The 18,479-nt window shown below is 33.9% G+C and overlaps 1 protein-coding gene and 1 long non-coding RNA gene across 6 annotated transcripts in view; one reads left to right on the forward strand and one right to left on the reverse strand.

Moving 5' to 3' along the window:
- Window positions 1-18,479, reverse strand: part of LOC6052234 (transcription factor mef2A) — a 55,984-nt gene that overhangs the window by 35,225 nt on the left and 2,280 nt on the right. For all 5 annotated transcript variants that reach the window (XM_038260651.1, XM_038260650.1, XM_038260652.1 and 2 more), the window contains one exon: window positions 12,583-12,648. In XM_038260651.1, the coding sequence (XP_038116579.1) occupies window positions 12,583-12,648 (66 nt within the window). The remainder of the gene's footprint in view (window positions 1-12,582; window positions 12,649-18,479) is intronic.
- Window positions 17,716-18,422, forward strand: LOC119768889. The gene is made up of 3 exons (XR_005278285.1): window positions 17,716-17,990; window positions 18,055-18,135; window positions 18,223-18,422. It is a non-coding gene; the product is annotated as an uncharacterized LOC119768889 (long non-coding RNA).

Raw genomic sequence — 18,479 nt, forward strand, 5'->3', positions numbered from 1 at the left:
CTGCTACTACAGACACGCTCCAGTGCGATAAAATATCTATGCCGTTGGACTTGGGGGCAACCTGGTGGAGGTTTGCAAAATAAAGTAAAAAATAAAGAATGATTACATTACGTTACCTTCGCGGACGGTGCAATGCTTTTTTGAGCGTAGAAAATAAATTACAGGCGCCAGTTGATTGTGTAACTGTCGAACCTGTCTATAAATCACTGCTCAAGTACGCATATTTTTGATACAGTTAACCCAACCAACGTAAGCTTTGTTATTGCTATGGATTACTTATTATACTGGATTGGACGATATTTTCAATCTCAACCGAATTTTCAAAACAAAAGCATGTTTACGTTCCAGTATCATAGTGATCTAAACTCATCCGTCGATGTGCCTTTCGAGTAGCTATGCCAATGGAAGGACTTTTTGAAGCGATATGATCTTCCGACTGCTCGACCACGGCCAAAATCGACATTTAACAATAATAGTTTAAAAATGGTCTCGGACCATTCGGCCCTGCCTAAAGATTGATGATAAAAATCACGGTTCATGCTTCCCCTCGAATTGAGACTGCGCAGTCATTTTCAAATGAAATGTTTAATTCTTGATTTATTGGCATCATCCGATAAAATGACGGTGTTTCCATATTGTACAGATGAATCACCTAAGCCAAATGATTCTGTAACAATGATCTCATCACTTCCTTTCTCGAAAAAAATAATATTCAAAACAATATTGTGTCACCAGAGACAACGAACCTCTACTTACGTTAACAATAATTACTTTCTTCAATTATTACCGCCCAACCATGGTAGTGTCAACAAAGTAGAGTCGTATAAATTGTACTGACAACAGCGTGACGACCAACGCATCGCACACACGAGCCGTCACAACACGTGTCCGCGCGATACGCAATAGGATTCCACCGCCACCGGCTGGGGCAAGACAAATTTGCATAATCGCATTCGCGCCCGCACGGTTCTCAGCGCTGGACGACGTCGCCCCGAAAAAGGCACACCAGGAATTCAAAGCCAGCCAGCCAGTCAGTTTTACCTGTCATGTGGGGTGCGTCACTTTGCTACTCCTCATTCATTTTGGTCATGTAAAGCACGTTGCAGAGATCCGAAACACCGGGAAGTCGTACCTCTAAAAGGCAAGTGCTGCTCAAAAGTGCCGCCTCCGTCGCGAAACAAAGTCGTCTGAGAGGGTTCGACAACGGCGAAAACACCGAAAAGCTTCAAATTATGACGCCTCATTAAGGCGGACTTAGGTTTTTTTTTCCGAATCTGGGTTTTTGGTCAGAAAGACACGGTTAAACGCGAGAGACCAACAATCTTAACCGACAGGAAATGATGAGGAGGGATAAAAAGGAAAGAACGACTCGGAGCAATTCTCTGTGATTTGACAAATAAATATTTGTTCATGTAAAAATAAACATTATTCAGCAACATTTAGTGAATCTATGACATTTCCCTGAAACCCACATTCCCGAAAAGACATTTCCCCGAACGCCACATCTCCGAAAAGACACTTTCCCGAAATTTCATTTACCCGAAAATCATTTCCCCGAATGGCCACATCCCCGAATGGCGACTTCCCCTAAAAACCATTTTCCCGAATGGCCACTTCCCCTAATTTTCTACATCCCCGAAAATCATTTTCCGAATGACCATATCCCCGAACGGCCATTTCCCTGAACGCCACTTCCCCGAACCCGGTCAGGCGGGTATGCCCGTTGCCCAGAACCGCGCGCGCGGTTCTGGACAACGGGCATACCCGCCTGATCGGGTTCGGGGAAGTGGCGATCAATGAAGTATCATGTCCACAGTTTTTTACGAGCGTTTTATTCCAGCTTCACTTAAATTTTGAATATTTTCCAAGTCTGTGGAGTTAAAGGATTCGAATTCCGGATTCTGAGATTTAGTTACTCCAACTGCCTTTCAAAAAGAACTGACTCCGCCGCATTCAACAAAAACTCCGACTATGACAAATTATGTAGAGAAGGAGAACATCTTGACCGAAACGAAACGAAACTATTGGCACTACGCCCCCCGGGGCATGGCCTTCCTCTAACGTGGGATTTCTGCTCCAGCGCCTCTGACGAGACAGGAGAAACCGGGACCGACGTTTTACTTCACCATCCGATAGAAGCTCAGTGGATAAGGCGGGAATCGAACCCGCGTCTCATAGCATCATCGGGATCGGCAGCCGAAGCCGCTACCCCTGCGCCACGAGACCCACATCTTGACCAGAGTACATATTTCTAATGAACAAATCTAAATAGCTGCGTGCTGCTTAATACATTTGCCTATTTTTCTCATTTCGTCGCAGTCGAGCTAACTTGTCGTACGTCGATTTTGGGCCAAATTAAATTAAGAAAGCCATTTTGGGCAGCTCACAATGCCTCATCTTTTGACCTACATAGATACCCAAAATTCGATTTCAATTCAATTCGTCTCGTGCTAACTTGACACACTCTGAAAATTGCTGTAAGTGCGACAACTGGCCAAAGAAATTTCAGATCAGAATGCGTTTGACACACGTACATGCCCGACTACCGTGAACGTTTGTAATTATAACTCGGGACCTCAGCAACCAAATTCAAACAAATTCAGGACAATGCACAGAATGGCCAACCAAATAAAACGTGTTTGTTATTGTTTACATAGCGTGTTCTATTTTTCGTTTATTCAAGGTCAAACACTAACACGCGTTTTTCTCGGAACGTCAAAAAGCGACAAACGACAAGATAGCACGACAGCGTCGTGTGATACATTGATCATTTCGCTTTTTTGCATTTAGTTGAAAATCAAAATACAGTCCAGACTCGGTTATCCAAAGGCCTTGTCAAAAGTTCACTTCGGGTAATAACCCTTAAACTACTTTAAAGTGATTTAGTAATTTTATACCCAAAGTGGCCTTGTCAAAAGTTCACTTCGGGTAATAACCCTTAAACTACTTTAAAGTGATTTAGTAATTTTATACCCAAAGTGGCGGTGATGAAATATTCAAAAAAAGTGTATTTTGTAATTCAATAATCAACTATTTAGATTTAACTAAAAAGTTAAACAAAATCTAGAACAAACTGATTCCTGCGCTTCGAGTCGTCGCTTAAAGATATCGTTGCTGTGCAATCTTTACCACGTGGATACCGTTTTGGAAAATTGTGCTTTGCTGAAAATTGCCCACACAAAAAAAAAAACTTTTTTATTGAACGTGGATGATCTCGAAACCACGTGGTTTATGAATGGCCTTCTTCGGTTATCTGTTTTCTATTTTTTCCATATTTAATATTAAGAGAGTTTAATATTAAGGTCATACTTTTGTAAAAATATCCCTAAAAAACAATTTAGTTTATATCTAAGTTAATATCATTCGGGAAATGTGTAAATTCGGGAAAACGACAGTGCGGTAAAATGGCCATTCAGGTAAATTACATTCGGGGATATGGAATTTTCGGGAAAATGATTTTCGGGGATGTGGAAATTTCGGGAAAATGATTTTCGGGGATGTGGAAATTTCGGGAAAATGATTTCCGGGGAAATGGCACTTTCGGGTAAATAATTTTCGGGAATGTGGAATTTTCGGGGAAATGATTTTCGGGGATATGGGATTCGGGGATGTGGGATTCGGGAATAAGGGATAAAACCCATTTAGTTCTGATAAATCAAAAAAGTCAATTCATTTTGTCAACTAAACATAAATAAACAACCCAGTTTCATCGGTTTTATCCCTTATCCCCGAATCCGACTTTCCCGAATCCCATATCCCGAATCCCATATCCCCGAAAATCATTTCCCCGAAAATTCCACATCCCCGAAAATCATTTCCTCGAAAGTGCCATTTCCCCGAAAATCATTTTCCCGAAAATTCCATATCCCCGAATGTAATTTACCTGAATGGACACATAACCGAATGGTTATTTCCCAAAAATTAAATTGTCCCGAAAGATAACCTAGATATAAAATAAATTGTTTTTTTTTTCAGGGATATTTTTACAAACGTATGACCTTAATATTAAATTCATTTTTTTTTCTTATTTTTTACGTCAAATTCGACTTCTGCGACCAACCCTTTTTAGTCAAATCTAAATAGTTGATAATTGAATTATAAAAATCATTTTTTGAATATTTCATCACCGCCATTTTGAATTTAAAATTTCTAAATCACTTTAAAGTAGTTAAAGGGTTATACTTGTCGAGCTTAAGCCAAAAAAAGGACGACTAAAAAAATGGTTTGTTATTCGATTATCCGTAGTGAACTTTTGACAAGGCCTTCGGAAAAACGAGTCTGGACTGTATTTTGATTTTCAACTAAATACAGTTTTTGGCGAAATGTTCAATGTATCAAATCGACGTTGTCGTGCTGTCTTGTCGTTTGTCGCTTTTTGACGTTTCGAGAAAAAACGAGTTTACCTTGAATTAAAGAAAAATTGAGCACGTTTTGTTTGGTTGACGTTTGGTTATAATTACAAATGTTTACGGTAGTCGAGCTCTTACTTGTGTGATACGCGTTCTGACCTGAAATTTCTTTGGCCAGTTGTCACAGTCGGAGTTTTTGTTGGATTCGGTGGAGTCAGTTCTTTTTGAAAGGCAGTTGGAGTAACTTAATTTTAGAATCCGTAGTTCGAATCCTTTAACTCCGCAGACTTAGAAATTATTAAAAATTCAGATGAAGCTCGGAATTTTTTGAACTTTCAACGGGCATACCCGCCTGACTGGGTTCGGGAAAATGGCCGTTCGGGGAAATGGCCGTTCGGGGATATGGTCATTCGGGAAAATGATTTTCAGGGATGTGGAAAATTAGGGGAAGTGGCCATTCGGGGAAACGGTTTTTAGAGGAAGTCGCCATTCGGGGATGTAACCGTTCGGGGAAATGGATTGTTCGGCGAAGTGATTTTCGGGTAAATGACATTTCGGGAAAGTGTATTTTCAGAGATGTGGCATTCGGGGAAATATCTTTTCGGAAATGTGGGTTTCGGGGAAATATCATAGATTCGTTTGATCCACCTGGATAAACTTTTTCTTACGTTTTCATTTACTTTATTCACCTGCAACTTTAAAGGAGTCGCATGGTACAGTAGGGTGTAATATCAAAATCGATTTTCCAGCACAGCAATTTTTCAGTTCCTTTTGGGGTCCTAAACAACTCCCCAAAGTTTGGGCACGATTGGATTAGTCCTCACTTTGCGCAAAGCGATTCAATTTTCCATATAAATTTGTATGGGAAAAACCAATTTTTTTAATTTTGATATTTATAAAATCCACGTTTCAAGCTGTACTAAAACCGGATTCATATTCAAATGCTCTGGAAGGTGCTCTACAACTTTCCCGAAGAGAGTATGGTGCTAGCATGTCCCTAAGAGAAGATACAGCGTCCTCAAAACTCGTCTAAAACGTGATTTTCGAGCAAAAAACACATTTTAGACGAGTTTTTAACACGCTGTATCTTTTTTTTAGGAGCAAGTTAGCACCATACTCTCTTCTGGAAAGTTGTAGAGCACCTTCTAGAGCATCCGAATATGAATCCGGTTTTAGTACAGCGTGAAACGTGGATTTTATAAATATCGAAATCCAAAAAAATGGTTTTTCCCATACAAATTTATATGGAAAATTGAATCGCTTTGCGCAAAGTGAGGACTAAACCAATCGTTCCCAAACTTTGGGGAGTTGTTTAGGACCCCAAAAGGAACTGAAAAATTGCTGTGCTCGCTAAATTTGGACAACTTTATTTTTTTCCATACAACCATATTACACCCTAATGGTACAGCCATCCCACGTATTCGGAACACCCACAAATTCGGAAAACTTTTGTGGTAATTTGTCAATAGGATGCAAAATGCAACTTTTCTGTCATCCCTGCTATTTTTAGGACCATTATTTGGACATTCTCTTGCTATTTCACTAGCAAAATTAATACTATTAAAACAAAAAATCTAATTTCAGGACTATTTTATCCAGAGCAGGAAAACACTGCCTCCAAATTGCCTGTTCCATAATTGTGGAATGTTATTGTGCCTCCCACAATTGTGGAACACCTAAATTTAATTGACGACCTGTATCTCCAGAAAATTTCAACAAATCAGGATGCATCGGGTTGCATTCGACATGTATTTTCTATACTTTGACCAAAAATATTAATATCAAGACAACGTGACCTACCGGTTCCGGAAATCCAGAACATCCGAAATGTATATTTTTTACTGTTTTTCACGTATATGCGATACCGTTACACTTACGATAGTTGATCCATCGATACATAAAACATACAAAAAACACAATATACGATGGACAGAATCACTCTGGATTGTTACTGGCCACACTGGGTAACCTGGAACCGGTTCCCAGGTACCAGATGAACAACCAACTTGACTTTTTGGTGAAAACCGATCAAACATGCAACAGCACATCAAACTTCGTGAAATCGAAAGATGCGTCAATCTACGATCATACCGTGGTTCGCTGACCCATCCTGGCCATTCTGGAATCGGTTATTGATGGCCCCTTGGGGACGTTTCCGGAATATGCGATAAAACCTATCATTCGACATATCAAACTTCTTGAAAAAGCACCAGCATAAACACAATGGAAAAAGGATTCAATAAAAAAATGCCGAAACATGGTTGCAGACCATTGATTTGTATACATCAAACGCTTCGTTTTTGCACTAGGAATCATAATCCGATTAAAAATCACACTGCATGGACCGGTGTCTGGAGTACGGGAAGATCCAGATTTCATGAACTTTAGATAAATGTATAGATACGATAGCTGATTCCCTTTCTTTAACATTAAATCGTCATGTATATCAATCCTGGAACAATATAAAATCACCATAAGACTCATCGGAACCGGTGGAACTCCAGTGGCCACATCTGGAACTGGTATTTATCAAACATCGTTAACTAGTCATATCAAACTTCTTGATTTTAAAAGCCAAGCTGAAAATTGAATACCTAACTTTTCAAGAGCGTAACATCTTTTTCAAAGATTTCATACGTTCAACTTTGCCGCCAAATCGATCAGATAATCCGTTCTCAAGGTACAGAGTATTGATTATTTGAATAGCACTTTTGTATGGACAGCTTCCTAAATTATATGAAGACTTGTAGGAACAAACTAATGATGCAAAATGTATTGTCTGGTCATAGAGAAAGTACCTTCAAAATTTCATTTGTTCAATGTGAAATGTTATGTTAAGTTGTTCTAAATTCATGGCAATTCAATCATTCCAAATTTTAAAAAATAAATAATCAAAACACCGAAAATTCACTCAACCTCGCAGAGAATTGATCCGCTCTGATTTGCATAAACCTTTTTCAGCAAATCAACGGTTTTGTTAGCAAAACGTTCCTACACAAGTACATATACATGGTGGCGATCCAAATCCCAAAATAAAATTCCCTGACTTTTCCCTGACCTCTCCAGACCACCATTTTTTTATCTTCTATTTTTTACTAACATATTGTTTGGAGCGTTTTTATGGTTTCATGCATTTTCCTTTTTGAATATTGGAAATTTAAGATATTGAAAAACTTCAATGACTCTTTTATTTTATTTTTTTAAAGATGGATTCTGCAAAAAAAAACAAAATTGATGCCTTTTGCCGAATTTTCAAACGAATTAGGTCGATGCCATTTTTGATTGTGTTTTTATAAAAAATAAACTAAAAGTTTTGGTCTCCACTTGAAAAAATATGTAATTTTGCCGAACCTTAAGATTTTAAAAAACTAAAAAACTTAGAAAAATATACAATTAAATGTGAATTTTTCAAGTACATGTTTACGGTTTTAAAAAAGATCTAGGTCTTTTTCAACAATTTTTGTATTTAAAGTTAACGGTTTTCTGGATATTTGAAGAAAACATTTTCTTAAATATTTTTTTTAAATATTTTTGCTATGAAATTAAAAAAAATGTCTACCTTGACCAGAGCCTAAAGTACAACTTGCTCGAGCTTTTCAAAAAGTCATTATTTATCAAACTTAGATATTTGGGTGTATTGGAATAGATTTCAAATTTAAGCTCAATCTGACCACGGGAACTCCTCCTTGTAAACCCTTGAATGTTGTTTGGGAAAAATATGTAAAATGTAGTTGTACAATCCCTATGAAATCTCGGATGCTGGATCTTAATAAAAGTTGAAACAACTTTTCCGAAGAGACCATATTTTATAAACTCTTGAACACTCTCAAATTTCTTTATTCAGGGTTGTTACAGAGAATTCGAAAAAAAAAATCCGCGCCATCCCGAAACCCAATCAACGCAAAATCCGCGTCATTTCAAGATAAATTATTATGCGGCAAACATACAAAAGAGTATCATAATAAATTCAATTTTGTAACTCAGAACACAGAATCTTGAAACGCTGAAAATGTATTTTTGCTAGGATTAGGTATTTGGCAAAAAAATAAAAAAATTCAACATTTAGAAGTTTAGATCTAAAAATCTAAATAAAGAAAAATAATAAAAATTAAAAATTATAATAAATCCTCGATCTTGAGATTTTAAATTTAAGATACAGTTCATACTCGATAATCTTACCAAAGCGTCACTTAGAAAAATCGAAGAAAATTTTCCTACATCTTCTTCTCAAAATGTCTCTAACCGAAAAAAAATAACTCCAAAAATACTTCAAATTTTATCAGGTTTTCTGTAATCTGAGATGGTAACAAAAATCAAGAATTTAAGAATTTAAGAATTTAAGAATTTAAGAATTTAAGAATTTAAGAATTTAAGAATTTAAGAATTTAAGAATTTAAGAATTTAAGAATTTAAGAATTTAAGAATTTAAGAATTTAAGAATTTAAGAATTTAAGAATTTAAGAATTTAAGAATTTAAGAATTTAAGAATTTAAGAATTTAAGAATTTAAGAATTTAAGAATTTAAGAATTTAAGAATTTAAGAATTTAAGAATTTAAGAATTTAAGAATTTAAGAATTTAAGAATTTAAGAATTTAAGAATTTAAGAATTTAAGAATTTAAGAATTTAAAATTTAAGAATTTAAGAATTTAAGAATTTAAGAATTTAAGAATTTAAGAATTTAAGAATTTAAGAATTTAAGAATTTAAGAATTTAAGAATTTAAGAATTTAAGAATTTAAGAATTTAAGAATTTAAGAATTTAAGAATTTAAGAATTTAAGAATTTAAGAATTTAAGAATTTAAGAATTTAAGAATTTAAGAATTTAAGAATTTAAGAATTTAAGAATTTAAGAATTTAAGAATTTAAGAATTTAAGAATTTAAGAATTTAAGAATTTAAGAATTTAAGAATTTAAGAATTTAAGAATTTAAGAATTTAAGAATTTAAGAATTTAAGAATTTAAGAATTTAAGAATTTAAGAATTTAAGAATTTAAGAATTTAAGAATTTAAGAATTTAAGAATTTAAGAATTTAAGAATTTAAGAATTTAAGAATTTAAGAATTTAAGAATTTAAGAATTTAAGAATTTAAGAATTTAAGAATTTAAGAATTTAAGAATTTAAGAATTTAAGAATTTAAGAATTTAAGAATTTAAGAATTTAAGAATTTAAGAATTTAAGAATTTAAGAATTTAAGAATTTAAGAATTTAAGAATTTAAGAATTTAAGAATTTAAGAATTTAAGAATTTAAGAATTTAAGAATTTAAGAATTTAAGAATTTAAGAATTTAAGAATTTAAGAATTTAAGAATTTAAGAATTTAAGAATTTAAGAATTTAAGAATTTAAGAATTTAAGAATTTAAGAATTTAAGAATTTAAGAATTTAAGAATTTAAGAATTTAAGAATTTAAGAATTTAAGAATTTAAGAATTTAAGAATTTAAGAATTTAAGAATTTAAGAATTTAAGAATTTAAGAATTTAAGAATTTAAGAATTTAAGAATTTAAGAATTTAAGAATTTAAGAATTTAAGAATTTAAGAATTTAAGAATTTAAGAATTTAAGAATTTAAGAATTTAAGAATTTAAGAATTTAAGAATTTAAGAATTTAAGAATTTAAGAATTTAAGAATTTAAGAATTTAAGAATTTAAGAATTTAAGAATTTAAGAATTTAAGAATTTAAGAATTTAAGAATTTAAGAATTTAAGAATTTAAGAATTTAAGAATTTAAGAATTTAAGAATTTAAGAATTTAAGAATTTAAGAATTTAAGAATTTAAGAATTTAAGAATTTAAGAATTTAAGAATTTAAGAATTTAAGAATTTAAGAATTTAAGAATTTAAGAATTTAAGAATTTAAGAATTTAAGAATTTAAGAATTTAAGAATTTAAGAATTTAAGAATTTAAGAATTTAAGAATTTAAGAATTTAAGAATTTAAGAATTTAAGAATTTAAGAATTTAAGAATTTAAGAAAATAAGAATTTTTTTTTGTTCCTTGAACCTCCGGCTGTTAGCTCATTAATAAAGATAAATAATAATAATAATAATAACAATATTTTTTTGTTCTTTTCATTGTTTTTTTTGTTCAGATTTTTTTAAATTTTTATTTAAAAGCTTTGGATCTTTATCTTTTACATTTTTTAAATATATTTTTTGGGTTTTTTTAATACTATTTTTCTAATTTTATTTCCAAATTTCTGAATAATTCAATTTTGAATGTTGGAGCTGAACTTTTTTTTAATGTTTTCATTTTTTTTTCTTCAACGGAATCGACGTAACACCTTTTAATGTGGCCCTCTTAAAACTTTCGGTTTCGTCAACGGATCCACAGGCGTGTATCGTTCTTTTTGCGACAAGACTCCTGTGTGGCAGACATTTTTTCTTCGAGAATGTTTAAATAAAAAAAATATTTCTACTGGTTGAATCCTATCTAAAATTCAAAGGCCAGCTTCTGTTACGTCCAATCAAGCTCATATTTTTGATATAAACACAGTACACCCACATCCTAATGTCTGTATCTTCGAGAAAAGTTTAAAACATGATTAAGATTCACAAGATTAAAATTGAATGTATCCAGTATAAAAGAACACTAAATAAGGGTAAAAAAAATACTCAAAACTTAAAAGAAATTAAATATTTAGAGTCAGTATGTTTAAAAATAAGTTGAGTGTAGTAAAACTTTTATTTAAGAAATCCTCAACAACACATTTGAAAAAAAAAAAATCTCTTCATAATTTTCATCTTCATCTTTCGACGTTTCTTATTGAGAAAATAAAAACAAGTAAGAAAATTCAATTAAAAAGAAAACGAAGTTTTTGCACTCAACGAAAAAAAAAACAGAAAATTATCCTGATTGTTAACAATATTTTTCTTTTAAAGTTGAAAGTAATTTTATTTCTCCCAATATTTTTTTTATCAAAATTGCTACCGCGCGAGATCCGCGCCAACTTCGCGCCGTCCGTAACAACCCTGTTTATTCCATAAATTTTTGTTTTATTTCTTTAATTCTTGAATTTATTTTTTTAATTTTTAATTTCATTTCACCATCACTATTTTGCTTACATTTTAGATTACACAAAATTAGATTACTTTGGATCATTTTTAAATCATTGTTCAGTTTAATTTTGAGAAAAATATAAATTTAGATAACGAATACAAACGTGAAATTTTGGAAAAATTTCTAACCTTACATTTTTTCAGAATTATAGAATAAGAATTTAAAAAATTAAGAAATCAACAATTCCAAAATATCAGATTTTTTTTTAAAATTTAGAATCTTTGAGCTTTAGAATTTTAGATTTTTTTTTTAATTTTCAAAAGTTCGAATTTTTTAACCTTAGATTTTTTTTATCATTTAATCTTTCTCACAAAATGTATGATTTTCTCTGTGGTCCCTATATGCAGAGCAAACGACCAATTTTAGAAAAAATCTCTGAGGATGGTGGGGCAACTGCCTCGTATTGTCCCACCCTGTGTGCGCCAGTAATTTGTAATTTTCAACAAAGCAAATCCTAAACATATTGCAAACTTAAGCATTTTTTATATAGAGTTTTGCGTTCCTTTCGGACTGACCAATATAAAAAAATAAATATTATTAATGTTGCAAAGTTTGGCCTGGAAGACATTCAAATACATCATCAAGGGCGAATTTTCAAAAAGAAATGAAATTTTGTAGTAATATTTTTAAGATCATCAAAATTCCCTGACCCAGCTTAAAATTCCCTGACTTTCCCTGACTTTTCCAGGTCAAATAAAATTCCCTGACAATTCCAGGTTTTCCCTGACTTTTCCAGAAATCGACACCAATTATAATAATAAGTTAAAATCAGATTTGGTGAGATGGCGTCTTAAAGACGTGCTGGCGCGCGGCGAAGGCCCGACTAATTTACCGCGTTAGCTCCGGACTAGATCGAAACGAGAGAGTGCTTTGTCCTAGCCTCGGCGTGATTCCTTCGTAATTTGTACCACATTCCGTACTGTGAAGTTGCTATTTAATTCCCACCAAGTGTGCCCCATCATGACACTTGCCATGATGACGTTCGGGGGTGGTTTCCCGGAATGTGGCCTCGTTTCGCGCGGAATGGGTACGTTACGGCGACCTAATATTTTGATGACTTTGCATCCTTACTGATTGTTATCGACAAAATTGTTTTACCCGGCCAGGTACACAAATGGTCACGGAACGGATCCGTGGTGTTGGCGGGTGACGTAACACAAGTCGCGTTTCATACCTGAATGCCAGCACTTCGACGCCACGCATGCGTCGGATGATGGAGACATCGCTTAGTTCACTTCCCCTGTGGAGTAGAAGAGAAGAAAAGGACACGTCAAAAGGATGTTGACATACACTAATGAATCATGCTGGCTGTCATCGCTATTAATAACGGTGATAGTGAACAGTAATATTAAAATTCTCAAACCTCTAACAAAGTTGAGGCAATCGATTAGTTGTTAATCTGAGTAGCAAATCATACTGTAACCTCCAAACATGGGAAGTGAGCAAAATAATTTGCATCCAACAGAACGCCGCAACTTAACTGGAACATGAAGCAAAGTTGCAAAAAAGTAAAACATTCAAGTTCAAGAATAGATCTACTTGTAGGAGACGTGGGAGTAACTCATCAAGGCTGCTGCTATAGAGAGCCATTTCCGACCGCCGACGACGACGCCTTCTGTCCGGGGCTAGGTGATGTGCCGGTTGGATTCCAAATAAGAACGTTCCTCTTTGAATATTGTACCCAGCAGTAGGTAGGCAAAAAAATACTGGTGCGAGAATGTTATAACGTGGTTATGAGTAAGAATTATTATTCGCCAACCACGCGTTTAGCTTTGTTGATATCTTTTTGACTTGCCGTTCGTTTGCTTTACCTTCATTCATTCATTCATTCATTCATTCATTTGCGAATTCTTGAATCCTGCTATGAACACACAAGGTGACGAGGCACTATGGGGTATTTCCATATAAGCGAGCGGCCAAAAATATTTTTTTGCTTTTTTAGGACTTTTTTGTGTTGTTTGTACTTAGTATAATGAAAACAAATGAATTTTGATATTTTTCAAAAAAAAAGTTTAATTTTCGATTTTTTCATATATTTGAGGCCACATGCATTAAAGTGGTGAATTTTAATATTCGTGCTCTGTCTATTTGATGCACGGAATGGCGGTTTATGCTATGTTAAAGTTTCTGATTTACGTTCAATCTCCCTCCCCTTTTCTTGAGTTAAAATCCACCTCTCTTTGAAGACCCCCTCCCCTCCAATTAAAATTTGATTTTTGCGGTGTTTTAGAATTTTAGACGGTTTATTTTATGGAACATTGTATGGATTCTCGTCCACGTTTTTGGTTGATCCACTTGCAAAATTCACGTTTTCCACGATAAATTCTTCTAAATCAAAATCACTATGTAACCGATTGTCGTTAGATTACTTAAAATATGAACTTCTTCTATGGGCTTTTGTATATTTCGTTTTGAAGCTACAGAACAGCATGCGTAGTTTTTCTCTGTGGTTTTTCCTGAGTTGATCATGTGATGGTTCTGCAATGTTGTAATTCTTACAAATATACTCGAAAGCAGTTCTCACGTTTTCAGAATAGTGCTTCGTTATATCGTACAGGGACACTACGGTATTATTATCCATACTTTCAAAAGAACACAACAACGAACTGATACGAATATTCGACGAATCGTTTCTGTAAAATACTTAGAATAGGAATGTCTAATTTTATTAAACGTACCTAAGTACCAACAAAGTCATTAATATCAAATCAATTTCAAAACATACATAGCAGGTACGTCATTTCTGCCTCCGCAGGTAAATAATGTGATTTTAACCAAGCGTATACGCGAAATCATTAATTTCCTTGCATGAATCAAAATGTTCAAAATGGCAGAACTCAAAAAGTGCACATAAGTGCACTTTGAAATTTGGAGACAAGTTAAGACATGGTTCAAATTTTAAGCTGCAAAATTTTCAGATCGCACAAATGCACACAAAAAAAGTACTCCATCAACAAAGTTGAAAAAAACTAAATTTTGAAAAAAAATCCATCTCTTTTTATTTTTATTATTTTTTTTGCCTGTAAAAGTGTGTTTTGTAAAATATTATTGAAAAGTTGAATCAATTACCTTTCTGAATATATATAATGATGCAGGAAAAATAACATAAACAGCTACACAGTACAACTATGAAAAATAATCATTTTTTTGTCAAAAAACATGTTTTTTCTTACCATTTTCGCCTTTGAAGGTCTGCAATTCAGTGAATTTTGAACCTACAACTTTCAAACTCCGGATTTTTCTTAGTTAGAATGTTTATTTTCGAAAAAAAAAATACAAAAAAAATAATTAGAGTATGTCGGTTTTTCGATTTATGGCCGCCTGAAACCCCATAGTGCGAGGGTGGGCCGTCGCCAGACGACACGTAAGAGATATTTTATTTAGGGAAAACTGTACAGAGCTTCAGAAAGCTCAAATATTTAGCTTTCTGAAGCTCTGTACAGTTTTCCCTAAATAAAATATTTCTTACGTGTCGTCAAATTATTCGCAAAAATGAAAACAACATGGTCATACATACTCATAACTGAAAATGTATTTTTCTTTAGCTGCTCAAATTTTCGTACAATCCAGCTCATATTTGGGATTTTGGACCATTCATACCGGAAATTCAATTATCTATTGGAAGAAGTAAAGTCCAATTTTAATGCCTCTAAGCATTTCATGAAAGTTTACCAAAAGTACAATAGTAATATTTGTGTTAATCTTTTAATCGTTCCATGATTTGTCACCTTAAGGGATTACATACATGTAGAAAATCACAAAATTTCATATTACAGGAAATTCACTAAATTTACTAAAAAGATGATGTAACTGAGTAAGAGACGATATCTCGAGATGGGATGGACCAAATTGGCTAAGATTCGGGGTGAAGACTCAAGACGTGCGTGCATGACTTTGCCCACTATTGAAATTTTTCTTTTTTTAATACAAAAATCAAAAACTGACGTTGTTTATATGAAAAACACAAAAATTTTATCTTTTTTTAAATTAGGATTTTGAAAATTGGCCTTCGTAATGCACACAGGACCGGTTTAATGAGTCTTCACCAAAATTTTGAGCTGATTTGGTCAAAGCAGTGTTGAGATATTGTGGCACCCGCCCAAGTAGCACACTTTATTCGCCAAGAGATTTCCGAACTGCTTGTTGAACTCGTTTACTATGTTTTCCCAACGTCCCTGAGGACTCTTGAACGCTGGAAAAAGCGCACGTTTTTCTGTTGTTGAGCATCTCTTCATCCGTCAGAAATGTGCGTGGTTTAAGTTAGTTTTGCATCATTGCATAGAGAACGTTTGTAAAACATGTCATAAGAACTCTTGACTATAAGATTCTGAATTGGGTTTGGTGAACGTTGTTAGAACCTTTTAACAACATCCTGCCTTTAAGATTCAGAAGTGAGTTAGGAAAACGTTTTGAGAACCGTCCAAGAACATATTGTGGCAGACAAGAAATTTACAGAGGCTTTTCATAGTATACGTCCCAAGTTTTCGCTTTAAATATATTTATCTTTATTTTAAACTTTATTTGTAAGTAATGTCACTTTACGATACTTTAACTACTAGTTTTGTGATTTGTCAGTTTTGATAGGGATACGATGGATAACAAAAATATCAGCAAAAAAAATCATTCAATTTCATTATTATGCTTATGGAGATATTTTTTTTCAATTTTTAAGTACTAATCAACATCGTTTGCTGCTATATAATACTCTGCTGCTGGTTCCCCCTGGTGGCTGCATTTTCAGTTTTCCTTTTTTTGATGAAGAATCCTTACGGCAAGTATCGAACCCTCGATCACTCCAAATGTTAAGTCCAGGCGCGCGTCTGCTTCTTTCCACGAGGGGTTATGTTGGATGAGCAGGCCTAAACGTCAATTAGAAGTCTGCGGTCATCTAGCTTTTACCAAGTTCACTAACAGTTTGCTAAAACTTCCCTTGAAAATAAGCTGTTTCTATTTTTAGAACTATCTGTGCTTGTTTCGTCAACATGTTCTTTCTCGGTTTTTAAAACACGAAGACAAACTTTACATTAACAACTTGTTTACGAGAAATCCCAGCTGAAGCCAAAGGTCAAATCTACTATGCTATCATGTTTAGCAAACTGAAATGAAACATCATGTCTACAAATGTCATTTTGCTCTCCGAGTTCTACAAGCATGTTTCATTTAAGTCAGAATAAACTTCAAAATGAACTTTTCGTAATCCGTTGCTAGATTTGGCATTTATGTTACACAAAAAAAAACTTCTTTTTGAAACTGGTTTTTTGATCAAAATTTGAACAAATTACAAATTGTTATGACACTAGTTCAATAATTAACGTATAAAAACGCTTGTGCAGCAATTGTTCAACAAAAAAATAAAAAGCGATGTTCTTCTTGCTACTTGGGCGTTTTTGAAACTGCTAACTTAAAATAGCTATGTCTCGGCAATGGTACATCTAAATGTCTTCTTATTTATTTGTTTAATAGATGTACATTTAAATGCCATGCAGAAAGATTATAAAAAAGTTTACATGTATGTAACCCCTTAACATGATTCTAAACAGGGAAAGCGGCAAAAATGAGAATTGAAACATTTTTTAAATTAAAACTGCAGCTCAAAAAAATAAAACGATAGGCACGAAAAGCTGCGTATTTTAATTGCGAATACTCAAAAAAGAATTCAATGTTATGAGAGATTATGAAATTTACAAAACTCTAGTAATAGTGACGTCAAGAATTACTTACATGTATTTCGATCTTCCTTTTGGAAAACCTTTGATGAATAAAAATTTTGATAATCTGGCAGTAAAATATAAAACTTTCAAATTAGTTGGATAAGAGTTTGACATTAAAGACGTTACTTAATCCACCTTAAAGTGGTTGGTGCCTTCTTCACGTTATTCACGTGAATATAGTTTCTTTTTTTTCCAAAATAATTTACTTCATGTACTCATAGCTTTTGATAGAGTTGCCAGATCTTCAATATTTTAGGCTCGTTGGAAAGGTGTTATTATTACCCATCTAACGATGTACCATGTACATCGATGTAGCGACTTATGGGACCCAAGGCGGATCGAATGATCCCAAAACGGACAAAATCGGTTCAGCCAGTACCGAAATAATCGAGTGACAATTCTTTGATCAACATCTCACCACTCACACAGACATTTGCTCAGAAAATGATTCTGAGTTGATATGTATACATGAAGTTGATTTTTTAGCCATTCCTCAATGAAGTGAGGAAGGCAAAAAGGGCCACCCTATGGCCTGGAATGCTTGGTGACAAAACCGGTTTGTGTAGTTTTGCCATAACCGGTGAAAGGAACTAACAGCAAGAACGCGCTTGGCTATGTGACCACATTCAAACGACGTACTTTGTTGATCAACAGCAAATTCAGCAACTGAAAAATACCCTTTTTTAACAAGAAAAAATACACGTGCTGATGATTACCCGCCACCACCAAGACCAAGTGGCCCCAGTATGTTATGACCTCATAAATGTGCGGTTGAACCAGGGAGAAAGTGGTCGCGGCAAAAGCAGAAAAGCCTACAACAGTTTTACCTATGTGTGTTTGTGGTTCAAATCGACGAACCAAAGCACAACAGGTTAGCAAGCATAAATAATATTTTTCACCCGTGACCCCATTAACTGAGATTTTTCCACCACCAGGCACAATGGACCATCAACAAACAACAACCCACGTTATTGTTCCGAAAAAGCAGAAGCAATTGCTATTTATGCTGTATTGGAGTGAGTCTGAGTACTCATCTCAACCGCAGACACACAAGATAACATAAAATTACACACACCTGTGTGTGTCTTTTTTAAACTTTTTAGCGCGGCATTAGAAGCACACATACAAACGAGCACACATACACACATGCGATGCCGAAGCGGAACAGTACCGCTATCTCGCTGCTTTTCGGGTATGATGAGCTCTACTTTTGCCATTTCTTGGTGCCGCCAAAGCGCGTGAGCTTTTGAAGTTTATCCTACGCTGATATTGAAACAATGCAAGTGAAATTAAATTCAACCTGTAGCACAGATGAAAAGAAAATTTACAGATACTTACAATATATTGATCAATCTGTTTG

Source organism: Culex quinquefasciatus, chromosome 3 (assembly GCF_015732765.1).
Source record: "Culex quinquefasciatus strain JHB chromosome 3, VPISU_Cqui_1.0_pri_paternal, whole genome shotgun sequence".
Taxonomy (NCBI): Eukaryota; Metazoa; Arthropoda; class Insecta; order Diptera; family Culicidae; genus Culex; species Culex quinquefasciatus.